We start from the raw sequence: 27,039 nt of genomic DNA on the forward strand, positions 1-27,039 counted from the left end.
TTTGTTGTTTTTTTTTTTTTCTTTTGGGATTTTTTTTTTTTTTGGCGGAAAAATAAAAAAAGAAAAATTCACAAAAATTCCGGGCTGAGGTTTCGTGGTTTGACTCCGATTTGCATAAATTTGCATAAATTTGCATGTTAATGATGCGGTGTGCTCTGAGCCCCTCCCAGTTCCCCCCCAGTCTCTCCCAGTACAAACCAGTAACCACCAATCCCAATTTGTATTAATTCAATCAATTTTATTTCACACCTAATTTGCATAAATTTGCATAAACATTGTTATTTACGCTGTGGGCGTGGTCAGAGCCCCTCCCAGTACAAACCAGTAACACTGAATCCAAGTTAATATTGATAAAATCACTTTAATTTCACACCTAATTTGCATAAATTTGCATAAATCTGTTTTTTTAATGTGTGGGCGTGGTCAGAGCCCCTCCCACTCCTTCCCAGTCCCCTCCCAGTACAAACCAGTAACCACCAATCCAAATGTTTATTACAACGAGCAATTTTATTTCACATCCAATTTGCATAAATTTGCATAAATATTATTATTTACGCTGTGGGCGTGGTCAGAGCCCCTCCCAGTACCCCCAGTTCCCTCCCAGTACAAACCAGTGACCCCCAGTTCCCACCTGTAACTCCAGAATAAATGCTGATTTTCCCTCTCATTTGCATAAATTTGCATATTGGTGAAGTGGGTGGGGTCAGAGCCATTCCCAGTCCCCTCCCAGTCCCTCCCAGTACAAACCAGTAACCCCCAGTTGCCATCTGTAATCCCATAATAAAGTCTATTTCCCCTCTCATTTGCATAAATTTGCATACTGGTGATGTGGGAGGGGCCAGACGCGCTCCCAGTCCCCTCCCAGTACAAACCAGTTCCCTCCCAGTCCCTCCCAGTTCCCACACGACCAATCGCGGTGACGCCATGTGTTTTTGTCGCGCGTCTCATTTGCATAAATTTGAATAATTCCGCATATTGCTGATGTGGGCGGCCTCAGAGTCGCCCCTTGGCCCCTCCAGTCCAAACCAGCACAAACCAGTATAAACCAGTAACCCCCAGTCCTCGTGAGCAGTCACAAAGCCAATTTAATTTTGAGTCTCATTTGCATAAATTTGCATATTGATTATTGGGGGGGGTCAGAACCATTACTAGCTCCCTCCCAGTCCCTCCCAGTACAAACCAGTACAAACCAGTAACCACAAACTCCCGCTGAGAGCGACACAGCCAACTTTATTTTGCATCTCATTTGCATAAATTTCCATCAATGATTTCCCGCCGGCCAGGAGTGGGGCGGAGCTTCCGGCAGGGGCGGGGCCTGCTCACCTGTGGGGGGAGGGGAGAGGGGTTAAACCCCGCCCACACCAGTCTAAACCAGTATAGACCAGTATAAACCAGTATAAACCAGTTCAGACCAGTACAAACCAGTGACCCCCGAGCCCCTCCAGTACAAACCAGTGCCCCCAGTTCCCCTCCCAGTACAAACCAGTGCCCCCAGTTCCCCTCCCAGTACAAACCAGTAACTCCCAGTTCCCCCCCCAGTCTCTCACCTCTCCGCGCTGCTCCGTACTGGTCCATACTGGTCCGTACTGGTTTGTACTGGGAGCCTCTCGGGGTCCCCCCCGCGCTTGGCGGCGTCCAGGGAGCGGCTCAGGGCCAGGGCGCGGTACTGGTTTATACTGGGAGTTACTGGTTTGGACTGGTTTGGGCGTTTTCCTTACTGGTTTGTACTGGTTTGGGGTCTGGGGTTACTGGTTTGTACTGGGATGGGACTGGGAGGGGACTGGGCCATACTGGGATGAACTGGGAGGGACTGGGATGAACTGGTTTGAACTGGGAGGGACTGGGAGGGGATTTGGGGTTACTGGGATGAACTGGGGATGTTTTTTTTCCTTACTGGTCTGGGGTTTTGCCTTACTGGTTTGTACTGGTTTGGGGTCTGGGGTGACTGGGAGTTACTGGAATGGGACTGGGATAAACTGGGAGGGGGTTTGGGCTTACTGGTTTATACTGGTTTGGGGGTTTTGTTACTGGTTTGGGCGCTGGGGTTACTGGGCTGAGTCCGTACTGGTCCGTACTGGTCCCTACTGGTTTATACTGGTCCGTACTGGTCCGTACTGGTTTATACTGGTTTATACTGGTCTGTACTGGTCCATACTGGTCCGTACTGGTCCGTACTGGTTCGTACTGGTCCGTACTGGTCCATACTGGTCTATACTGGTCCGTACTGGTCCATACTGGTTCGTACTGGTCCATACTGGTCCGTACTGGTCCCTACTGGTTTATACTGGTTTGTACTGGTCTGTACTGGTCCGTACTGGTCAGCACTGGTCCATACTGGTTTATACTGGTTTATACTGGTCCATACTGGTCCATACTGGTCCGTACTGGTCCGTACTGGTTTATACTGGTCCATACTGGTCCGTACTGGTCCGTACTGGTCTATACTGGTCCGTACTGGTCCATACTGGTTTATACTGGTCCGTACTGGTCCATACTGGCCCGTACTGGTTTATACTGGTCCGTACTGGTCCGTACTGGTCCGTACTGGTCCGTACTGGTCTATACTGGTTTATACTGGTCCGTACTGGTCCATACTGGTCTATACTGGTCCATACTGGTCCGTACTGGTTTATACTGGTCCATACTGGTCCATACTGGTCCGTACTGGTCCGTACTGGTCTATACTGGTTTATACTGGTCCGTACTGGTCCATACTGGTCTATACTGGTCCATACTGGTCCGTACTGGTTTATACTGGTCCATACTGGTCCATACTGGTTTATACTGGTTTATACTGGTCCCTACTGGTCCGTACTGGTTTATACTGGTCCATACTGGTCCGTACTGGTCCGTACTGGTCCGTACTGGTCCGTACTGGTCTATACTGGTTTATACTGGTCCATACTGGTCCATACTGGTCCGTACTGGTCCATACTGGTCCATACTGGTCCGTACTGGTCCGTACTGGTCCGTACTGGTCCCTACTGGTTTATACTGGTCCATACTGGTTTATACTGGTCCGTACTGGTCCATACTGGTCCGTACTGGTCTATACTGGTCACTCACCACCAGCTCTCTGCTCTCTCTCTCCCTCCGGAGCTGCCCCCGCCAGGGGGGGGAGGGGCGCCCGTCTGGGGGGGGGGGGAGGGGCCAAATTTTACCCCCAAAATTCCCAACTTTTACCCCCAAAATTCCCTTTTTTTCCCCCCAAAAAATTCTGAGTTTTCCGCCAAAAATCCCAAATTTTTCCCCCAAAATCCTCAATTTTTGGTCAAAGAAATTCTTGAGTTTTATCCCCAAAAATTCCCCCCCAGAAATTCCCCTTTTTTCACCCATTTTTTCCCAAATTTCCCATTTTTTCCCCCAAAAATTCACAATTTTCCCCTGAACATTCCAACTTTTTCCCTCCAATTTTCCCAAAATTCCCATTTCCTCCCCAAAAATTCCCTTTTTTCAGCCCAAAAATTCCCATTTTTCTGCCCCAAACCCCACTATTTCCCCCCCAAATTACCAGTTTTTCCCCAAAATTTCTCCAAAATCCCCATTTTTCCTCCCAAAATTCCAATTTTTTTCCCCCAAATTTTCCATTTTCCTCCCAAATTTCCCATTTTTCCCCCCAAAATTTCTTTTTTTCCCCAAAAATCCCCATTTTGTCCCCCAAAAATCCCCATTTTTTTCCCCAAAATTCCCATTTCCCCCCACCAAAATCCCAATTTTTCCCCCCAAAAATCCAATTTTTTCATAAAAATCCCCAATTTTCTCCCCCAAAATCCCCATTTTTTCCCAAAAATCCCCATTTTTTCCCCAAAATCCCCATTTTCCCCCCCAAAATTCCACTTTTTTCCCCCAAATCCTCATTTTCCCCCCCAAAATCCCCAAAAATTCAATTATTCCCCTCCAAATTTTCCCAAAAATCCCATTTTCTCACCCAGAAATCCCCTATTTTCCCCCAATTTTCCCCAAAATTCCCTTTTTTCACCTGAAAAATTCCCATTTCTTTGCAACAAACCCCAAAATTTTCCCCTCAAATTCACATTTTTTCGTCAAAATTTCCCCAAAATCCCCATTTCCCCCCCCAAATCCCCCTTTTCGCCCTCAAAATCCCCATTTTTCCCCCAAAAATTCCCCTTTTTATCCCAAAATTCCCCATTTCCCCCAAAAAATTCCCCTTTTCCCCCCAAAATCCCCCATTTTTCCCCCAAAATTTCCCTTTTTCACCCCAAATTTCCATTTTTCCTCCCATATTCCAATTTTTTTTCATAAAAATCCCCACTTTTCCCCCCAAAACTCCAATTTTTTCCCCAAAATCCCCATTTTTCCTCACAAATTTCCCCATTTTCCCCCCAAAATCCCCAATTTTCTCCAAAATTCCCCTTTTTTCCCCCAAAAAATATCCATTTTTCCGCCAAAAAATCCTAATTTTTTCTCCCAAAATTCCCCTTTTTTCCCCCCAAAATTCCCATTTTTTTTCCCCAAAAAATCCCCATTTTTCCCCAAAATCCCCATTTTTCCTCCCAGAATTACCATTTTTTCCATAAAAATCCCCATTTTCCCCAAAAAAAATCCCCATTTTTCCTCCCAAATTTCCCCATTTTCCCCCAAAAATCCTCATTTTTCCTCCCAAAATCCCCAATTTTTTCCCCAAAATCCCCATTTTCCCCCCCAAAATCTCCAATTTTCTTCCCAAAATTTCTTTTTTTTCCCCAAGAAATCCCCATTTTTCCCCAAAATCCCAATTTTTTTTCCCCCAAAACCCAAATTTTTCCCCCCAAATTCCCATTTTTGCTCCCTAAATTCTAATTTTTCCCCCCAAATATTCCATTTTCCCCCCAAAATCCCCATTTTTCTCCCAAAATTCCCCTTTTTTCACCCCAAAATCCCCATTTTTTCCCTTAAAATCCCCATTTTTCCCTCAAATTTTCCCCAAAATCCCCTTTTTTCCTCCCAAAATTTACATTTTTTCCCCAAAAAATCCCCATTTTTCCTCCCAAAATTTACATTTTTTTCCCCCAAAATTCCCGTTTTTTTCCCCCAAATCCCCATTTTTCCCCAAATCCCCATTTCTTTGCCCCAAAATCCCCAATTTTTTGCCCCAAATTCCCCTTTTTCCCCCCAAAATCCCATTTTTCCCAAAATCGCCATTTTTTTGCCCCAATCCCTCACCGGCGAAGCTCCAGTCGGGGCGGTCGCGCAGGGGGCCGGGCCCCGCGGCGCTGGGGGAGAGGCCCTGCCTGGAACACCCAAAACCGGCGGAATTCACCCCAAAATCCCAACGGGAATTCCCCAAAAAATCAAAATTTGGAAAAAATACAAAAAATTTGGGGAAAAAATTCGAGATTTTAAGAAGAAAATCCCAAATTTTTTGGAAAACAAGAGGATAATGAGAAAAAAAATAATTACTTTTTTGCCCAATATTTGCGGATTTTGACCCAAAATTCTACCCAGAATTCCCTCAAAAACTAAAATTTGGGAAAAATACAAAAAATCTGGGGACAAAAAATTGAAATTTTGGTAAAATAATTCCAAATATTTAGAAAAAAAGGATGAAAATCACAAGAAATTCGATTTTTTTTGTCCAAAATTTGGAGATTTTAACCCAAAATTCCACCCGGAATTCCCTAAAAAACAAAATTTGAAAAAAATGCAAAAAAATTGGAGAAAAATTCAAATTTTGACAAAGATATCCCAAAATTTTGGGAAAATAAAGATGAAAATTACAAAAAAATTTCAATTTTTTTTCTCAAATTTTGGGGATTTTAACCTAAAATTCCAACTTGAATTCCCTAAAAAAATCAAAATTTAGGAAAAATACAAAAAATTTGGGGAAAAAATCTCAAAATTTGGGAAGAAAAGGATGAAAAACACAAAAGTTTCGATTTTTTGTCCAAATTTTGGTGATTTTAACCCCAAATTTCAGAGGCAAGCCCTTGAAAAAAAAATCAAAATTTGGACAAAATACAAAAAATTTGGGGAAAAAATTCGAAATTTTGGGAAAAAATCGGACAAAAATTGGGGAAAAAAGGATGAAAATCACAAAAAAATTTGATTTTTTTTCCGCAAATTTTGGGGATTTTAACCCAAAATTGCACCCAGAATTTCCTCAAAAAAATGAAAATTTGGGAAAAATACAAAAAAATTTGGGGAAAAAAATCAAAATTTTGAGCAAAAATTACAAAAAAATTAGAAAAAAAAGATGAAAATGAGAAAAAAAAATTGATTTTTTCCCCAAATTTTGGGGATTTAAACCCAGAATTCCACCTGGAATTTCCTCAAAAACCAAAATTTGGGAAAAATACAAAAAATTTGGGGAAAAAAATCGAAATTTTGGGAAAAAAATCACAAAAAATTTGGGAAAAATTAAAAAAAAAATTGGGGAAAAATTCAAAATTTTGGGGAAAAAGGATGGATATAAAAAAAAATTCGATTTTTTTTGTCCAATATTTTGGGATTTTAACCCAAAATTCCAATGCAAATCCCCTCAAAAAATCAAAATTTGGGAAAAATTGAAAAAATTTGGGAAAAAAAATTAAATTTTTGGGGGAAAAAACCCACAAAAATTTGGGAAAAGAAAGAAAAAATCAAGCAAAAAAATCCTGATTTTTTCGGTCAAAATTTGGGGGATTTTAACCCAAAATCCCACCCGGAATTTCCTCAAAAAACCAAAATTTGGGAAAAATACAAAAAATTTGGGGGGAAAAAATCGAAATTTTGAGTAAAAAACCCATGAAAATCAGAAAATACTCCCGATTTTTGGACCAAAATTTGGGGATTTTAACCCAAAATTCCACCCGGAAATCCCTCAAAAATCAAAATTTGGGAAAAAATTAAAAAAAAATTGGGGAAAAATTCAAAATTTTGGGGAAATAATCACCAAAATTTTGGGAAAAAAATATGACAATCACAAAAAAAAAATCGATTTTTTTGCCCAAAATTTGGAGATATTTACCCAAAAATGCAACTTGAATTCCTTTCAAAAAACCAAAATTTGGGAAAAATATAAAAAATTTGTGGGAAAAAATCACAAAATTTTGGAAAAAGGGATGAAAATCACAAAAAAAAATCGATGTTTTGCCCAAAATTTGGGGATTTTAACCCAAAATTGCACCCGGAATTCCCTCAAAAAACAAAATTTGTGAAAAATACAAAAAGTTTTGGGGGAAAAATTCGAAATTTTGGGCAAAAAATCCTAAAATTTTGGGAAAAAAAAGATGAAAATCACAAAAAAAATTGATTTTTTATCCAAAATTTGGGGATTTTGACCCAAAATTCCACCCGGAATTCCCTCAAAAATCAAAATTTGGGGAAAATACAAAAAAATTGGGGGAAAAATTCGAAATTTTTCTGAAAAAATCCCAAAATGTTTGGGGAAAAAAAAAGACCAAAATGAGGGAAAAAAAAGGACTTTTTTGTCCAAAATTTGGGAATTTTGACCCAAAATTCCACCGTAAATTTCATCAGATCCATCCAAAGCCCCCATATTTGAAGAAAATCCAAGATTTGGGGAAAAAATCCAAAAATCTGGGAAAAATTTCCCCAAATTTGGTAAAAAACTCCCAAGATTTGGGAAAAAAAATCTCAAAAATTCTGAAAAAAATCCCAAATTTGGGCAAAAATCCACAAAATTTGGGGAAAATCCCCAAAACTTTATTAAAAATCCCCAAAATTCCAGAAAATTTCACCCAAAATTCCCAAATTTGCCTCAAATTCCCCCAAAATTCCCGAAAAAAGGCGGGAAAATCCAAATCCCGCCAAATCCCCTCATGTTTCCCGCCAAACCCTCCCCAAGCCACGCCCCCCGCACGAAGCCCCGCCCCCTGACTCACGCCTCTCTCCATTGGCCGATGCGCTGCGGTGGGCGGGGCAAAGGCCGGAGCGCTCGCGCCTGCCGCTCCGCTAGGGGGCGGTAAGGCCGGTTACCACGGAAACCACGCCCACCTCCCACAAGCCACGCCCACCTCCCTTAAAACCCCGCCCAGCGCCCAAAAATCGCGATTAAACCACGCCCAAATGCCTTAAGCCACGCCCACAGCCCCTCCCCCACTTCATCGACCCCTCCCGCCCCTCCCCCACCCCTCAGGAGCCCTCCCGGGGCCTCCCCGGGACGCACCGAGCCGGAGAGCCTTGCGCGCGGACATCTTGGTCGTCGCAGGAAGTGACGTCAGCACGCACGCATCGTTTCAAGCCTGACTTTTCCTTTGCAGCCATGTTGTACGGAATCACCTTCACATGAGCCGCCATTTTGTCATGGCCTCTATAAGTTTAAGACCGCCGCCATCTTGTACGGCAGGAAGCGGAAGCGACGCCATTTTGAGGCTGAGGGGGTTTAAGGAGTTTTTTTGTCGCGTTTGCGGCTTTTTTATTTTTCTTTCTGGGAATTTTTAAACTTTTTACTTTTCTTTGGCGAAATTTAATTATCCTTAGGGGTTTTTTTGGTACTTGAGGCTCTTTTATAGTTTAATTTTTTTTACTTTGTTTCTTTTTTTGTTTTTTTTTTTCCTTGATTTTGAGGCTTTTTATGTTCGTTTTTTTGGGGGTCCTTTTAAAGTTTTTTTCCCTCGCATTTTGAGGCCTTTTCAGGGCTTTTTTGTGGAGTTTGATTCTTTTCAGGACTCCTTTTTTGTTTTCGGACTTTTTGACGGATATTTTACGGATTCGGGGACATTTTCAGGGTTTTGTTTTTATTTGAGGCTTTTCACGCGTTTTTATGTGGAGTTTGAGGCTTTTTCAGTGTTTTTAGGGTTTTGATTATTTTTAGGGAATTTCGTGGCGTTCGAATCTTTTTAGGGATTTTTTTTGTGGAGTTTATGATTGTTTAAACTATTCCTGAGGCTTTTGGGGTTTTTTTAATATACCTTGAGCCTTTTTAAGACTATTTTTTAAACTTTAATAATTTATGGGAATATTTTATTATCCCCCCCTCACGGAACCCACAGAACCCCGTCTCTCCCAGGCGCCACCCCCTTGTTCGGAATTTGAGGCAATTTTGTTTAAAATTCTGTGATTTTGATAGTTTTTTAATGCAGTTTTTAATATTTTTTATCCTTTTTAACCGATATTTTCGCGGCGATCGGTGCGCGCCGCCATTTTGTACGGTAAAACGCCGTCTCGCATATCTGCGCATGCGCCATCGCCACCCTGCGCGTAACTCCTGGCTTGCTTTCTATGCGCATGCGCCACCAGTGTAGTTTTTCCCTATTGCGCATGCGCCACCGCTATTTACTGCTAGTTATGGTGTCGTTTTTATCGGTGCGCATGCGCGGCTGCCATGTTGTACGGTAAAACTTCAGCAATCCGCCATGTTGTACGGCAAATAACACGTTCGCCATTTTGAACTGCAAAATGCGCCAACACTGAGCGTGCGCGACTGCCATTTTGTACGGCAAAACCACCCCCGCGCCGCCATTTTCTGCAATGCGCCGCTCCTCACACGGCGCCGCCATGTTGCTACGGTATCCCCACATACCCAAAATACCCCAAACCCCCCAAATTGTCCCCCAAAATAAATGAGTCTGGGGTCTCCGTTCGCGCGATTTTTATTTTTGGGGTCGCCCCCTCCCCCCCTCAGCCCAGCGTGTCCTTCCAGGGCCTTTTTTGGGGCTCTGTGGGCGCTGTTTTGGGGGGGCTCAGGGGGTTTTGGGGGAACGTTTGGCGGAGTGGGCCTGGAAAATAAAAATAAACGGAATTTGGGGAGGGGTCCCTGAGGGGATTTTGGGGTTTTTTTGAGGGGTTTTGGGGGGGTTTTGGTCACCTTTGGCCGCCAGGTGCAGGTGGTTCCTGAGGCGCCACTGGCGCTGCTCGGCCTCGTGCGTGGCCTGGGCCTCGCGCCACTCTGCGGATTCGGGGAGCCCCAAAATCACTCTTGGGGGTCCCAAAAATGGCCTTGGGACCCCAAAAATTGGGTTTGGGACCCCAAAAAATGGGTTTGGGACCCCAAAAAACGGGTTAGGGGGAGGGAAATTATATTATACGTGCACAAAGTGATGAAAAATGGAAAAAAAACAATGAAAATGTCCCAAAATTTCCCCAAATCCACCCAAAATTCCAGCATTTTCCCACAAAAAGCAGGATTTTCTCCTAAATACCAGAATTTCCCCCAAATCCCACCCAAAATCCCAGGTTTTTCCCACAAAATTCCAGAATTTTCCCGAAATCCCCACAAAATTCCCCCCAAATCCCAGATTTTTCACCCAATTCTGCACAGAATTTTCCCCAAATCCCACAAAAATTCCACAATTTTCCCCGAAATCCCCCCAAAATCCCAAAATTCTTCCCCAGAATTGCCGAATTTGCCCCGAAATCCCTGAATTTTCCCCAAATCCCACCCAAAATTCCAAAATTTCCCCCAAATCCCACCCAAAATCCCAGAATTGTCCCACAAAATCCCAGATTTTTCTCCCCAAATTCAAGATTTTTCCCTCAAATTTCCAGAATTTCCCAAAATCCCCGCAAAATTCCCAGAATTTTACAAAATCCTCCCCAAAATCCCAGAATTTTTGCCCAATTCAGCCCCAAATTTCCAGAATTTTGCCCCCAAATTCCTAAATTGGCCCCAAAATTGCAGAATTTTCCCTCAAATCCCACCAAAAATTCCAAAATTTCCCCAAAAATCCCCCCAAATTCCAGAATTTCCCCCCAAAATCCCAGAATTTTCCCTGAAATCCCTCCAAAATACCGTTTCACCAAAATCCTCCCTAAAATCCCAGAATTTTTCCCCAATTCAACCCCAAAATTCCAGAATCTTCCCACAAATTCACACAATTTTCCCTCACATCCCTCCCACATTCCAGAATTTTCCCATAGTTCCACATTTTCCCCTTGAAATTCAAGAATTTTCCCTAAACCCCCCAAATTACAGAATTTGCCCCAAATCCCATTGGAAATCCCACAATTTTCCCACAAAATTCCATGTTTTCCCCCCAAAATTCCAGATTTTTTCTCCCAAATTCCAGAATTTAACCCAAAATTCCAGAATTTCCCCAGAAATCCCCCCAAAAATTGCCCCAAAATCCCAGAATTTTTGCCCAATTCAGCCTCAAAATTCCAGAATTTCCCCCAACATTCCAGAATTTTTCCCTAAATCCCAAAAAATTCAATTTTTTTCCCCAACTGCCACCCAAATTCCAGATTTTCCCCCAAATCCCACCCGAAATCCCACAATTTTCCCACAAAATCTCAGATTTTTCCTCCCAAAATGCCAGATTTTTCCCCCACAATTTCAGAATTTTCTCTAAATTTCCCAAAAATTCCATATTTTTCTCCCAAATTCCAGAATTACCCTGAAATCCCCCCAAAATTCCCAGAATTTCACCAAAACCTTCCCCAAAATCCCAGAATTTTTGCCCAATTCAGTCTTTAAATTGCAAAATTTCCCCCCAAAATTTCAGCATTTTTCCCCAAAGTCACAGAATTTTCCCCAAATCCCCCCAAATTCCAGTGAAAATTCCCAAAATTATCCCCCCATAAATACCCAAAAATCAAAAAAATTTGCCCAAAATTGAACAAAACTCCCCAAAACTCCCTAAAATCCCCAAAATCCCCCAAATTTTCCAAAAAGTCCCCAAAAATCCACAGAAATCTTTAAAAATTGCAAAAAATTCCCACAAAATTTCCCCCAAAATCCTGCAAAATTCCCCCAAAATTTTCAAATCCACTGAAAATTCCCAACATTATCCCCCAAAAATTCCACAAAAATCAAAAAAATTTGCCCAAAATCCCCCAGAATTTAACAAAACTCCCCAAAATCCCCCTTAAAACCACCAAAATTCCCCCTAAAAACCCCAAAATCCCCCCAAATTCTCCAAAAACTCCCCAAAAATGCAAAGAAATTTAAATAATCCCCCAAAATTTCCACAAAATTTAGAAATTCTCTGAAAATTCCCCAAATTTTCCCAAAATACCCCAACAAAAATCCAAAATTTTGCCAAAAAAATCCCCCAAAATTTAACAAAACTCCCCAAAATCCCCCTTAAAACCCCCAAAATTCCCCTAAAATCCCCAAAATCCCCCAAATTTTCCAAAATTCCCCCAAATAATCCACAGAAATTTTAGAAGACCCCCAAAATTCCACAATTTTCCCCCCAAAATCCTGCAAAAATCCCTCAAAATTTAGAAAATTTTCTGAAAATTCCCCAAATTTTTTCCAAAATACTCCCCAAAAAATTTGCTCAAAACCTTCCCAAAATCCCCCCTAAAATCCCCAAAATTTTCCAAAAAGTCCCAAATAATCTGAAAAAATTGTAAAAATCCCCCAAAATTTCCCAAAATTCTGCAAAATTCCCCCAAAATTTTCAAATCCACTAAAAATTCCCCACGTTATCCCCCAAAAATTCCACAAAAATCAAAAAAATTTGCCCAAAATTTAACAAAACTCCCCAAAATCCACCCCAAAATCCCCCCTAAACCCCCCAAAATTCTGTTTAAAAATCCCCAAATTCCCTCAAATTTTTCCCCAAAATCTCCCCAAATCCCAAAATTCCCGAAAATCCCCGAAATTTCCCAAAAATTCAATTTTTTCCCTCATTTCTCACCTTTCTTCAGCTGCTTCAGAAGCCCCCCCTTAGCCCGGGGGGCGGGGCCGGTGGGCGTGGCTGGGGGCGTGGCCAGGGGCGGGGCCACGCCCAATTTGGAGCGGAGGGCGGGGACTCGCAGCAGCCCCGTCTGCAATAGGCTGAAGCTGTTGGACGTCAGCCAATAGGTGAAGATGGCCTGGAGAAAGCGACCAATCAGAGGGGAGGACACGGCCAAAGGGGGCGGGGCCACACAGCAAACCCGGAAGTGGCAAAAAAAGGGGAAAAATTCAAATTTTTTTACAAAATTTCTGAAATTTTTTTGGAAATTGGAAATTTTAGAAGGAAAATTTCCTGATTTTGGGAAAAACAAAATTTTTGTGGAAAATTTTTTAACTTTTAAATAAGACTTTTAACTTTTAAAAAGTATGTTCCAAATTTTTTAGGAAACTTTCTGACTTTTAAGGTAAAAATTCCAAATTTCTTAAAAAAACCCCAATTTTTTTGTAAAATTCCCATATTTTTGTACAAAATTTTCTGTGTTTTTGGGAAAACTTTAGATTTTTATACACAGAATTCAAAAAATTTTAAAAAAAAAATTTGAGTATTTTGGTAAGAAATACCAATTTTTTTTGAGAATTTTTCTCTTTCTTTGAAGAAAAATACTCAGATTTTGAGAAAAAAACCCCAAAATTTTGTTGAATATTTTTCATATTTTGAATAAAATCCCTGTTTTTTAAAAAATTTCCTGACTTTTAACAGAAAAATTTCAAATTTTGAGTGAAATTTTTCAAATTTTGGAAAAAAATCCAAATTTTGTCCCCAAAAAATCTGATTTTGGACAAATTTTTAATTTTTAAAACGTCCACATTTATTGAAATAAAATTCCAATTTTTGGAGGAAATTTCCAGATTTATTTTAAATATTCAGTTTTAAGGAAAAAAATTCCCAAACTTTGGCAAAAAATGCAAAATTTTCACAAAATATTCCAAATTTTTTAAAAATTTAAGAAACTTTTGCCAAAATCCCCAAATTTCTTTAAAATTTCCACAATTTTACCAAAAAAATTTCAAATTCTGAGGCAAAATTTCCTCATTTTGACCAAAATCACAAAATTTTGTTGAACGTTTCCTCTTTAAATGTGACCACGCCCCATTTAAAGTGACCACGCCCCTTTAAAAATAAGCCCCACCCCTTTTGGAAGCCCCGCCCCCTACTCACTGTGGGGAAGTGCACGATGAAAGGCAGGAAGAAAAGGGGGAGGAGCCTCAGGATTTGACGGACAGCCCCCGCCCCCGGCGCCGACACGCCCGTCTCCGCCCCCAGCTGCAAAGACATATTCAAATTAGCCACGCCCCTCATTTGCATATAGAATCCCCACCCCTTTTTGAAATTATTTCTCTTTTAACACCCCAAATTTTCAATTTTTACCCAAAATTTTCAATTTTCACCCTCAAAAATTCAATTTTTTCCCCCCAAAATTCCCAATTTTTCTCCCCAATGTTTCCCCGAATTTCCCAAATTTTTAATCCAAAATTTCGAATTTTTACCTTAAAAATTTCAATTTTTTCCCCTAAAATTCACTTTTTTTCTTCCAAAATTCCCAATTGTTTGCCCCATTTTTTCCCCAATATCCCAAATTTTTAATCCAAAATTTGCAGCTTTTTCCCTTAAAAATTTTAATTTTTCCCCCCCAAAATTCCGAATTTTCCCCCCAATTTTTCCCCCAGTTTCCCAAATTTTTAATCCAAAATTTCCAACTTTTTCCCTTAAAAATTTTTAATTTTTTTCCCCTAAAATTCACACTTTTTTCCAAAATTCCCAATTTTTTGCACCATATTTCCCCCAGTTTCCCAAACTTTTAATGCAAAAATTTCAACTTTTTCCCATAAAAATTTTAAATTTTTTTCCCCTAAAATTCACTTTTTTCTTCCAAAATTCCCCATTTTCCCCCCAATTTTTCCCCCAATTTCCCAAATTTTTAATCAAAAAATTTCAACATTTTCCCTTACAAATTGTATATTTTTTGTCCTAAAATTCACATTTTTTTCCAAAATTCCCAAGTTTTCCCCCCAATTTCCCAAAATTTCCAATTCTTTACCATAAAAATTTCAATTTTTCCTCCCAAAATTCCCAATTTTCCCCCCCATTTTCCCCCCAATTTCCCAAATTTTTAATCCAAAATTTCCAACTTTTTCCCTTAAAAATTTTAATTTTTTTCCCCTAAAATTCACATTTTTTTCTTCCAAAATTCCCAATTTTTCCCCCAATTTTTCCCCCCATTTCCCAAATTTTTAATCCAAAAAATTCCAATTCTTTATGTTATAAATTTTAGTTTTTTCCCCTAAAATTCCCATTTTTCTTCCAAAATTTACAAATTCTTGCCCCATTTTTCCCCCAATTTCCCAAATTTTTAACCCAAAATTTCCAATCTTTTCCCTTAAAAATTTTAATTTTTTTCCCTAAAATTCACATTTTTTCTTCCAAAATTCTCAATTTTCTGCCCCATTTTTCCCCCCAATTTCCCAAATTTTTAATCCAAAATTTCCAATATTTCACCTTAAAAATTTTTTTCCCTAAAATTCCCATTTTTTCTTCCAAAATTCCCAATTTCTTACCCCATTTTTCCCCCCAATTTTCCAAATTTTTAATCCAAAACTTCCAATTTTTTACCTTAAAAATTTTAAATTTTTTTTCCTAAAATTCCCATTTTTTCTTCCAAAATTCCCATTTTTTTCCTCAAAAATTCCCATTTTTTTCCTCCCAAAATTTTCCCCCTAAAATTCCCATTTTTCCTCCCAAACTTGAAAATTTTTCCACTAAAATTCCAATTTTTTTCAGCTAAATTTCACTTTTTTCTTCCAAACCTTTCATTTTTCCTCCCAAATTCATTTTCCTCAAAAAATTTAATTTTTTATCGCCAAAATTACCATTTTTTACCCCAAACTTGCAATTTTTTCCCCAAAATTCCCCCTGAATCCCCATTTTTTCACCAAAAAACTCCATTTTTTCACCTAAAATCCCCAATTTTTTTTCCCAAAATCTCTATTTTTTACCCCAAATCTTACTTCCCCCTAAAGTTCCCAATTTTTCCTCAAAAAGTCTCATTTTACTCTCTAAAAATCAATTTTTTTCACCTAAAATTCACATTTTTTACCCTAAAACCTTCATTTTTTCATGTAAAAACTTCATTTTTTCACCTAAAATCCCCAATTTTTTTGCCCAAAATTCCCATTTTTTTACCCAAAACTTATCCCCCCAAAATCCCCATTTTTTCCTCAAAAATTTCCATTTCCACTCAAGAAAATTCAACTTTTTCCTTCTAAAAATCACATTTTTTCACCTAAAAACTGAATTTTTTTCCCAAAAATGCCAAACTTTTTTCCCAAAATCTCATTTTTTAACCCAAAATTTACTTCCATCCCCCAAATCCCAATTTCCCCCTAAAAAATCACATTTTTCACTCAAAAAATCACATTTTTTCACTTAAAATCCACATTTTTTCACCTAGAATCTTCATTTTTTCACCTAAAAGCTCCATTTTTTTTTCCCCAAACCCCATTTTTTTGCCCAAAACTGGGATTTTTGGCCCCAAACCTCGAGCATGAGCCAGGTGCAGGCAGTGCCCAGCACGGGCAGGACCCAAAATCCCAATTTCCCTCTAAAACCCCCATTTTGTCACCAAAAAACTCCATTTTTTCACCTAAAATCTCCAATTTTTTTTCCCGAAATCTCTATTTTTTACCCCAAATCGTACTTCCCCCTAAAGTTCCCAATTTTTTCTCAAAAAGTGTCATTTTACTCTCTAAAAATCAATTTTTCAACCTAAAATTCACATTTTTTACCCTAAAACCTTCATTTTTTCATGTAAAAACTTCATTTTTTCACCTAAAAACTTCATTTTTTTTCCCAAAATCCCCATTTTTTCACCCAAAACCTATTTCCCCCTAAAATCCTCATTTTTACCTCTAAAAATTCCATCTTTCACTCCAAAAATTCAACTTTTTCCCTCTAAAAATCCCATTTTTTCACCTAAAAACTTCATTTCTCCCCCAAAATCCCAATTTTTTCCCCAAAATCCCCATTTTCTAACCCAAAATTTATTTCCCCTCCCCAAAATCCCAATTTCCCCCTAAAAAATAACATTTTTCACTCAAAAAATCACATTTTTTTCACCTAAAATTCACATTTTTCACCCTAAAACCTCTATTTTTTCACCTAAAAACTTCATTTTTTCACCTAAAATCACCAATTTTTTCCCAAAATTCCCAATTTTTCACCCAAAACTCACATCTTTCTAACATCCCTATTTTTCCTCTAAAAATTCCATTTTTCATTCCAAAAATCACTTTTTTTCACCTAAAATCCACATTTTTTACCCTAAAATCTTCATTTTTTCACCTAAAAACTCCATTTTTTTTTCCCCAAACCCCATTTTTTTGCCCAAAACTGGGATTTTTGGCCCCAAACCTCGAGCACGAGCCAGGTGCAGGCAGTGACCAGCACGGGCAGGACCCAAAATCCCAATTTCCCTCTAAAACCCCATTTTTTCACCAAAAAACTCCATTTTTTCACCTAAAATCTCCAATTTTTTTGCCCAAAATCCCAATTTTTTACCCCAAATCTTACTTCCTCCTAAAGTTCCCAATTTTTCCTCTAAAATTTCATTTTTCACTCTAAAAATCAGATTTTTTCACCTAAAATTCACACTTTTTGCCCTAAAACCTCTATTTTTTCACCTAAAAACTTCATTTTTTCACCTAAAATCCCCAAATTTTTTTCCCAAAATTCCCAATTTTTCACCCAAAACTCACATCTTTCTAACATCCCTATTTTTCCTCTAAAAATTCAATTTTTCATTCCAAAAATCACTTTTTTTCACCTAAAATCCACATTTTTTCACCTAGAATCTTCATTTTTTCACCTAAAAACTCCTTTTTTTTTTCCCCAAACCCCATTTTTTTGCCCAAAACTGGGATTTTTGGCCCCAAACCTCGAGCACGAGCCAGGTGGAGGCAGTGACCAGCACGGGCAGGACGTAGAAGGGGTCGGGGGCGGCCAAATTGGGGAACCAGCCCAGCCCCCCCTGCAGCAGCCCCGGCACCGGCGCCGCCGCCATCCCCTGCAGGGCGAAGAAGAACGACACAAAAAGGGGGGTCTGGGACCCCCCAAAATTAGTCACTAACTAAAGACATAATTAGGGATCAATTAGAAAATAATTAGGATTTTTTACGGATTTTTTTTCTGATTTTTTACGATTTTTTTGTGATTTTTCGTCAATTTTTTGTCATTTTTTGGTCAATTTTTAAGCATTTTTTGACCATTTTAAATAGATTTAAAAATCTAAAATGGACCAAAAATAAAATATTTTTTTGATAATTTTTACAGATTTTTTGTCTGATTTTCTTCAAATTTTTAATTTTTTTTTTAAATTTTTTTTTATTTTTTAGTAATTTTTGGCAAATATTTTAAGGCTTTAAGAAACTGAAAACTCCCCCAAAATTTGGAAATATTTTAAGTAATTCTTAATAATATTTAAGAAATATTGTGGCATTTTTTACAAAATTTATTTTGATTTTTTTCAGATATTTTTCAGCAATTTTTTTTTTTATAATTCCCCGGATTTTTCTGAATTTTTAATGATTTTTTAAAGCATTTCTGATGTATTTTAAAGCTCACATTCTATAAAAAATAAATTTAAAAATCAGCAAAAAATTCCGAAAAATTTCAGGAAAATTGAAGGGATTTTTAGAAGAATTTTTGGGGATTTTTTAAAGAATTTTTGGGGATTTTTAGGAGAATTTTTGGGGATTTTTGGCCCAAATTGGGGAACCAGCCCAGCCTCCCCCATCCCCTGCAGGGCGAAGAAAAACAACACAAAAAGGGGGGTCTGGGACCCCCCAAAATTAACAATTAATTAATACATAATTAGGAATTCATTAGGAAATAATTACGATTTTTTACGGAATTTTTTCTGATTTTTTTAAAATTTTTTTCTAATTTTTTTTGAGATTTTTCGTCAGTTTGTTGTCATTTTTTCCCCAATTTTTAAGCATTTTTTGACCATTTTAAATGGATTTAAAAATCTAAAATGGATCAAAAATAAAATATTTTTTACAATTTGTACAGATTTTTTGTTTGATTTTTTTCAAATTTTTAAATTATTTTTTCTGATATTTTTTAGACTTGACTAGGGACCAATTAAACAAAAAATAGGATTTTTTACAGAATTTTTTTCTGATCTTTTTCTGATTCTTTTTGGATTTTTTCTGATTTTTTTAATAGATTTTTTACAATTTTTTTCTGATTTTTTGACCATTTTTTGTGATTTTTTTCCTCAATTTTAAATCAATTTTTAAATATTTTAAATAGATTTAAAAGTAGGAAATTCATTTAAATTAAAGCAATTTTGGGGGAATAATTTGGGATTTTTAATGGAATTTTTTTCAGGTATTTTAAGACTTCTTAATTATTTATTTTGATTTTGAAAGCACTTTTAAAGCTAAAAGTTATGGAATATTTCAGGAAAATTATGAGATTTTAAACTAAATTTTTAGGATTTTTTTCAAAAATTTTTGGGAAATTTTTCCAGAATATTTCAGAAATTTTTCAAGGAATTTTTCCTTTTTTTTTTTAATTTGAAGCCACAAATTCTTCACAAAACACCCAAAAATTAAAGAAATCCCCTCCAATTTTCAACCCAAACCCCCCCAAATTTTCCCAGCACCCCCCGAGGTTTCTCCAGAATTTATTCCCAAAATTTTTAGGGATTATTCCCGAATTTTTTGGGGCAAATTCCCGAATTTTTGGGTTTTCCAAACCTGCACAAGGGGCACCAGGAAGCCCCGGAGCGGATTGACGTCGTGACGTCGCTGATACGAGACCAGTTCCGAGTAAGCCACGGCCACTGAGGGGTTAAAAGGGGCGTGGTCAGCCTGGGAGGGCGTGGCCAACAAGCCACACCCACCTGAGATTAGCCACACCAAAAAAATCCGGAAAAAAAAAATCAAAAATTTACAAAAATTAAAATGGAGTGAGGCCCCTTTAAGAACAAGCCACACCCACTTGATGCCCATATATGGAATAAGATTCATGGTGAAGAAAGTGTGACCACGCCCTTTTTGCCACATCCATTTAAAGTCATGTTTTTTCTCTGTGTGTTTCCCAAATTTCCCCATTTTAATCCCAAATTTTCAGCTCCTCCCACTACAATTTAGGCCACGCCCACTTCAGACAAGCCACGCCCACCTCAGGTCAGTTACACCAAAAAAATCCTGGAAAAATTGGGAAAAAATACCAAAAATTTGCAAAAATTAAAATGGAGTGAGGCCCCTTTAAGAGCAAGCCACGCCCACTTGATGCCATATATGGAATAAGACTAATGGTGAAGAAAGTGAGACCACGCCCCTTTTGCCATGCCCATTTAAGGTCATGTTTTTTTCCTGTATATTTCCCACCTACAAATTAATAAGCCACGCCCACAACTCTAAAGCCACGCCCATAATTCTTAAACCACGCCCCCTCAGTCCCATCTTTATGCATTTTAACCCAATTTTTGGGCATTTCATCCCCTTTTTTTGCCTTTTTTCACCCAAATTTCACCTCCCACCCCCCAGGCTCCACCCCCAGCCCCAAAATTCGGTGGCCACGCCCACAACCCTTAAGCCACGCCTCCTAAATCCCACTTTTAGGCATGTCAACCCCATATTTTTACCTTTTTCACCCAAATTTCGCCACACATGCCCCAAAGTTTGGGCCACACCCAGAAATCAAGAAGCCACGCCCACAACTCTAAAGCCACACCCACACCTCTTAAACCACGCCCCCTTTAGTCCCATCTTTATGCATTTTAACCCAATTTTTGGGCATTTCATCCCCATTTTTTCACCTTTTTTCACCCAAATTTCGCCCCACATGCCCCAGATTTGGGGGCCACACCCAAAAGTTAATAAACCACGCCCACAACTCTAAAGCCACGCCCACAACTGTTAAACCACACCCCCTTAGTGCCATTTTTAAGCTACTTTACCCAATTTTTTTACACCCGAGCGCCATTTTTTTGCCTTTTTTCACCCAAATTTCGCCTCCCACCCCCCAGGCTCCGCCCCCAGCCCCCAAATTCGGTGGCCACGCCCACAACCCTTAAGCCACGCCTCCTAAACCCCACTTTTAGGCATGTTAACCCCATATTTTTACCTTTTTTCACCCCAATTTTGCCCCACATGCCCCAAAGTTTGGGCCACACCCAGAAATCAATAAGCCACGCCCACAAGCAAACAAGCCACGCCCCTCATTTCATTTTTATGCATTTTAACCAATTTTTTTGCAGTTAAACCCAAATTTTTCACCTTTTTCACCCAAATTTCACCTCCCACCCCACAAGCTCCGCCCCAATCCCCCTAAACATGAGGCCACGCCCACAACCCTTAAACCACACCCACAAACTTTAGGCCATGCCTACAACCCTTAAGCCACACCCCCTAAATCCCATTTTTAGGCATGTTAACCCCATATTTTTACCTTTTTTCACCCCAATTTTGCCCCACATGCCCCAAATTTTGGGCCACACCCAGAAATCAAGAAGTCACGCCCACAACTCTAAAGCCACACCCACACCTCTTAAACCACGCCCCCTTTAGTCCCATCTTTATGCATTTTAACACAATTTTTGGGCATTTTATCCCCATTTTTCCACCTTTTTTCACCCAAATTTCGCCCCACATGCCCCAGATTTGGGGGCCACACCCAAAAGCTAACAAGCCACACCCACAACTGTTAAACCACACCCCCTTAGTGCCATTTTTAAGCTACTTTACCCAATTTTTTTACACCCGAGCGCCATTTTTTTGCCTTTTTTCACCCAAATTTCGCCTCCCACCCCCCAGGCTCCGCCCCCAGCCCCCAAATTCGGTGGCCACGCCCACAACCCTTAAGCCACGCCTCCTAAACCCCACTTTTAGGCATGTTAACCCCATATTTTTACCTTTTTTCACCCCAATTTTGCCCCACATGCCCCAAAGTTTGGGCCACACCCAGAAATCAATAAGCCACGCCCACAAGCAAACAAGCCACGCCCCTCATTTCATTTTTATGCATTTTAACCAATTTTTTTGCAGTTAAACCCAAATTTTTCACCTTTTTCACCCAAATTTCACCTCCCACCCCACAAGCTCCGCCCCAATCCCCCTAAACATGAGGCCACGCCCACAACCCTTAAACCACACCCACAAACTTTAGGCCATGCCTACAACCCTTAAGCCACACCCCCTAAATCCCATTTTTAGGCATGTTAACCCCATATTTTTACCTTTTTTCACCCCAATTTTGCCCCACATGCCCCAAATTTTGGGCCACACCCAGAAATCAAGAAGTCACGCCCACAACTCTAAAGCCACACCCACACCTCTTAAACCACGCCCCCTTTAGTCCCATCTTTATGCATTTTAACACAATTTTTGGGCATTTTATCCCCATTTTTCCACCTTTTTTCACCCAAATTTCGCCCCACATGCCCCAGATTTGGGGGCCACACCCAAAAGCTAACAAGCCACACCCACAACTGTTAAACCACACCCCCTTAGTGCCATTTTTAAGCTACTTTACCCAATTTTTTTACACCCGAGCGCCATTTTTTTGCCTTTTTTCACCCAAATTTCGCCTCCCACCCCCCAGGCTCCGCCCCCAGCCCCCAAATTCGGTGGCCACGCCCACAACCCTTAAGCCACGCCTCCTAAACCCCACTTTTAGGCATGTTAACCCCATATTTTTACCTTTTTTCACCCCAATTTTGCCCCACATGCCACAAATTTTGGGCCACACCCAGAAATCAATAAGCCACGCCCACAAGTAAAAAAGCCACGCCCCTAATCCTAAAGCCACGCCCCTCATTTCATTTTTATGCATTTAAACCAATATTTTTGCAAAATTTTTCACCTTTTTCACCCAAATTTCGCTTCCCACCCCACAAGCTCCGCCCCAATCCCCCTAAACATGAGGCCACGCCCACAAACCTTAAGCCACGCCCACAAACCTTAAGCCACACCCCCTTATTCCTATTTTTAGCATTTTAACCCCATTTTTTCACCTTTTTTCACCCAAATTTTGCCCCAAATCTGGGGGCCACTCAAAGAAAATAAGACACGCCCACAAACCTTTACCCAGGCCCTTAATCCTGCAAGCCACGCCCCTTATTCCCATTTTTAGGCATGTTAATGCCATTTTTTCACCTTTTGTCACAAAATTTTCACCCAACATACCCCAATTTTTGGCCACACCCACAAACTAATAAACCACGCCCACAACTCTAAAACCACACCCATAATCCTTTAAGCCACGCCCCCTTAGTCCCATTTTTGAAGCTATTTTACCCAAATTTTTTGCACCCGAGCGCCATTTTTTGGCCTTTTTTCACCCAAATTTCGCCTCCCACCCCCCAGGCTCCGCCCCCAGCCGCCAGATTTGGTGGCCACGCCCACCCTGGTTCTGGTCGGTGCCGCGGCGAGCCTCGGCCACGCGCTGGGAGAGGCGCTGGAGCTCGGGGAGGTGCCGGGAGAGGCGGGCGGCCTCGCGCTGACCCCGCAGCACCAGGGGCAGCAGCAGGATTCGGGCCCCCACCGTGCCTGAAAATGAAGAAAAAACCAAAATTTGGTAAATTTGATAAAATTTGGGGCGAGCACAACAAAAACCCCATGCAAATTAGTGAAAAAATGAGATTATTTTGCTTAAAATTGTGGTTTTTTAGCTGAATTTTTTGATAGAATTGTCACTTTTTCACCCTTAATTCTCCTCAAATTTTTTCAAATTACACCCAAATATTCCTCTTAAACATTACCAAAAAAACCTCAATTTTTCCCCCAGAATCCAAATTTTTCACGGCAAAATCTCAAATTTCTCCCCTACACCAATAATTCTCTCATCAAAAATCGCAATTTTGCCCCGAAATCCCCAAAATTTCCCCCCCAAAAGCCAAAATTCCCCCTCGAAATCCCTATTTTTCCCACAAAACCCCCAAATATTGGCCTAAAATCTGTAATTTTCCTCCCAAAACCCAGAATATTCCCCTGAATCATCTCCAAGAATTCCAAATTTTCCCCCAAAACCCCAATTTCCCCCAAAAAATCCACAAATATTCCTGTAAAACTTTTGCTAAACCCCGAATTTTTTCCAGAAATTCCAATTTTTCTTCTCAAACCTCCCCAAAACTCCAAATATTCCCCTAAATCTCCCCAAAAATCCCCAATTTTTACCCTAATTTTCTCCTAATTCCAAATTTCCCCCCAAAACTCACAATATTCCCTAAACCCTCCCCCAAAACCCCAATTTTTCCCCCAAAACCCCAAATTCCCTCCCTAAATCACAATTTTTCCCCTCAAAACCCCCAAATATTCCCCTAAAACCTCCCTAAAATCCCAAATTTCTCCCCTAAAACCCCAAATTTCCCCAAAAACTTCAATTTTTCCCCCCAAAACCTCAAATTCTCTCCCTAAATCCCTATTTTTCCTCTCCAAACCCACAAATATTCCCTTAAAATCCCCAAATTTCCCCCTCAAAACCCCCAAATATTCCCTAAAACCTCCCTAAAATCCCTAATTTCTCCCCTTAAACCCCAAATTTCCCCCCAAAATCCCAATTTTCCCCCCCAAAACCCCAAATTCCCGCCCTAAATCACATTTTTCCCCTCAAAACCCACAAATATTCCCCAAAACCTCCCTAAAATCCCAAATATCTCCCCTAAAATCCCAAATTTCCACCCAAAACCCCAAATTCCCTCCCTAAACCACAATTTTTCCCCTCAAAACCCCCAAATATTCCCTTCAAATCCCCACATTTACCCCAAAACCCCCAAATATTCCCTCAAAACCTAAAATCCCAAATTTTGCCCCTAAAACCCACAAATATTCCCCTAAAACCTCCCTAAAATCCCAAATTTCCCCCCAAAACCCCAAATTCCCTCCCTAAATCCCTATTTTTCCCCTCAAAACCCCCAAATATTCCCTTAAAATCCCCACATTTACCCCAAATATTCCCTCAAAACCTGACTAAAATCCCAAATTTTGCCCCCAAAACCCACAAATATTCCCCTAAAACTTTCCTAAAACCCAAAACTTCCCCCTAAAAGTCCCAAACTTCCACCATAAACTCCAATTTTTTCTTTTCAACCCTCCCCAGAACCCCAAATATTTCCCTAAAACCCCAAATTTTCCCCCCAAAACCACAAATATTCCCCCGAAACCTCCCCAAAACCCCCAAATTTTCCCCAAAACTCCCAAATTTCTCCCCAAAAAAAACCCCAAATCTGGCTCACCTGCGGCGATGGCGCCCCACCAGGGCAGCCCCAGGTCGAGGTGCAGGAATTCCAGAAGGTTCTGGATCATTCCCACGGGGCTGGAACCGCCCAGGCCCAGCTCCTCCAATCGGGGCTCCCCCAAATTTGGGGGATTTCCCAAAAATTCCGGCGCTTCTGGGGTTTGGGGAGGGGGGGAGGGTGGGGGAGGGGTGGGGGGAGGGGGCTAAGGGGGGGTTAAAAGGAGAAAAATTTAAAATTTGAGCCAAAAAATGCAAAATTTGATCCAAAAAACAATCCCTAAAAATAAAGATTTTGTATCAAAACTCAACGTAAGCAAAACCCCAACAACTGACCCCAAACACAACACAAAAAAATAAAAGATTTAATAAAAACCCCCAAAATTTGACCCAAAACCCAAAAAATTGAACACCAAAAATCAGATATTTTACTAAAAACCCCTGGTTTTATTAAAATGCCCAAAATTTTGAACCCCAAAAAAGACATTTGATGAGAAAGCCCTGATTTGATTAAAATCCCGAAATTTAACCCCAAATAACAAACACTTGATCAAAAAACCCCCAAAACTTAACCCTAAACATCTTCATTTTAACCAAAAACTTAAAATTTCATACAAAACTCAAAAAAATTGACCTGAAACCCACAAAATTTGACCCCAACTCACCCTGTTTAAACCAAAATCTCAAAAATTCAACCAAAAAATCCCAATCTGACTCCAAAATTTGAACAATAACCCCCAACATTTAACCCCAAACTTCCTCATTTTCACCAAAACCCCCAAAATTTGACAAAAAACCAAAAAAATTACCCCAAAAAAAGAAATCTGACCCCAAAATCCCAATATTTGAACTGAAAACCTCTTAAATTAAGCAAAACCCCGAAAGTTTAGCACAAAATCCCAAAAATTTAATCCCAGCCCCCCAATTTGACAAAATTCCCACAATTTTACCCAAAATTTAATCAAATAAACCCCAAAATTTGACATCTGACTCCCTCAATTTAATCAAATCCCCGAAAATTTACATAAATCCCCCTGAAAATTAACTCCCAAAACTCCAATTTAACAAAAACCCCAAAATCCAAACAAAGAAAAAAAAATTGACCCAAAACCCTCAAATTTATCCGGATTTTCTGCCACAATCCCCACATTTTCCCCCAATTCCTCCCCAAAATCCCCAATTTTCCCCCAAAACCCCCAAATTTTCCTCAAATTCTCCCCAAAACCCCCAAATGTCCCAAAAACTGCCCAAATTTACATCAAATTCTCCTCAAAATCCCCAAGTTTTCCCCATACTCCCCCAAAATCCACAAATTTACACCCAAATATCCCTCAGATTTCCCTTCAAACTCCAAATTTCCCCCCAAATGTCCAAATTTCTATCAAATGTTCCCCAAAACTCCCAAATTTCCCTCAAAATTTTCCCCAAATCCCCAAAATTTCCTCCCCAAACCCCCAAAATCCCTGAACTTCCCCCAATATCCCTAATTTTACCTCAAATTTTCCCCCAAACACCCCCATAACCCGAATTTCCCTCACATTTTCCCCAAATTTACGCCCAAAACCCCCAAATTTCCCTCATAGTCACCCAAAACCCTCACATTTCCCCCATTACTCCCAGATTTCCCTCAGATTTCCCCACCAAAACCCCAAATCTCCTCAAAAACCCCTCAAATTTTCCCGAAAAATCCCAAATTCCCCTCAAATCCCCCCCAAATTTTCCCGCCTCACCTGCTCCGCGCCGCTCGCCACTCCCCTCACGGCCGGGGCTCCGCAGCACCACACGGGACCCCGAAACCTCTGCGGAAAAAAACATTTTTGTGCCTTTTTAACATCAAAACACTCACTTTGACGTTATAACCTCCCCTTAAAAAAGGCAAAAAAGGGGGGAAAATGTAAAAAAAGCCTTTCCGGCTCACCTGAGCCCTCAGGGCGCGCAGCAGCGGCCGCAGCCGCGGGGTCGCCGCCGCCATCATGGCGGCCTGAGGGGAGCAGGAAGAAGGGCGGGGCTTAAGCGCCGAGGGGGAGTGCCCGCGAAAACCGCGGCTGCTGATTGGTCAGCGAAACGTAGCGCATGCGCTTCATTGATAAAGGCAGGAAGCGCCATTTTTCATAAGGGCGGCCCTTAGTGAGGCGTGGCCAAGAGGGAGAGGCGGGAAGTAAATCCACCAATAGAAGCGCGGTTTTAGCTGGCGCATGCGCTCTAGGGGAAAGAAGAGCGAAAAGCGCCA

At 40.2% G+C, this 27,039-nt stretch overlaps 2 protein-coding genes across 3 annotated transcripts; both read right to left on the minus strand.

Annotated features, from left to right (window-relative positions):
• Window positions 1–1,204: 1,204 nt before the first annotated feature.
• On the minus strand, window positions 1,205–8,186 carry MRPL52 (mitochondrial ribosomal protein L52). 2 transcript variants are annotated; one of them, XM_064406556.1, is made up of 6 exons: window positions 8,108–8,186; window positions 7,824–7,893; window positions 5,164–5,231; window positions 3,067–3,131; window positions 1,548–1,666; window positions 1,205–1,323 (listed from the first exon to the last, which is right to left on the minus strand). In XM_064406556.1, the coding sequence occupies exons 1-6, from the start codon at window positions 8,133–8,135 to the stop codon at window positions 1,320–1,322; spliced, it is 354 nt and encodes a 117-aa protein (XP_064262626.1). In that variant the 5' UTR covers window positions 8,136–8,186; the 3' UTR covers window positions 1,205–1,319. The 2 variants fall into 2 exon arrangements, with proteins under 2 accessions (XP_064262626.1, XP_064262627.1); XM_064406557.1 differs by lacking the exon at window positions 1,548–1,666.
• A 1,329-nt stretch (window positions 8,187–9,515) lies between these two features.
• On the minus strand, window positions 9,516–26,885 carry OXA1L (OXA1L mitochondrial inner membrane protein). The gene is made up of 10 exons (XM_064406554.1): window positions 26,728–26,885; window positions 26,540–26,608; window positions 24,811–25,015; window positions 22,982–23,125; window positions 19,328–19,413; window positions 17,500–17,664; window positions 13,728–13,832; window positions 12,528–12,705; window positions 9,749–9,829; window positions 9,516–9,659 (listed from the first exon to the last, which is right to left on the minus strand). Exons 1-10 carry the CDS (start codon window positions 26,782–26,784, stop codon window positions 9,562–9,564), a joined length of 1,188 nt encoding a protein of 395 aa, XP_064262624.1. The 5' UTR covers window positions 26,785–26,885; the 3' UTR covers window positions 9,516–9,561.
• Window positions 26,886–27,039: the final 154 nt, after the last annotated feature.

This window comes from Passer domesticus, unplaced genomic scaffold (assembly GCF_036417665.1).
Source record: "Passer domesticus isolate bPasDom1 unplaced genomic scaffold, bPasDom1.hap1 HAP1_SCAFFOLD_302, whole genome shotgun sequence".
In the NCBI taxonomy this organism is placed as follows: Eukaryota; Metazoa; Chordata; class Aves; order Passeriformes; family Passeridae; genus Passer; species Passer domesticus.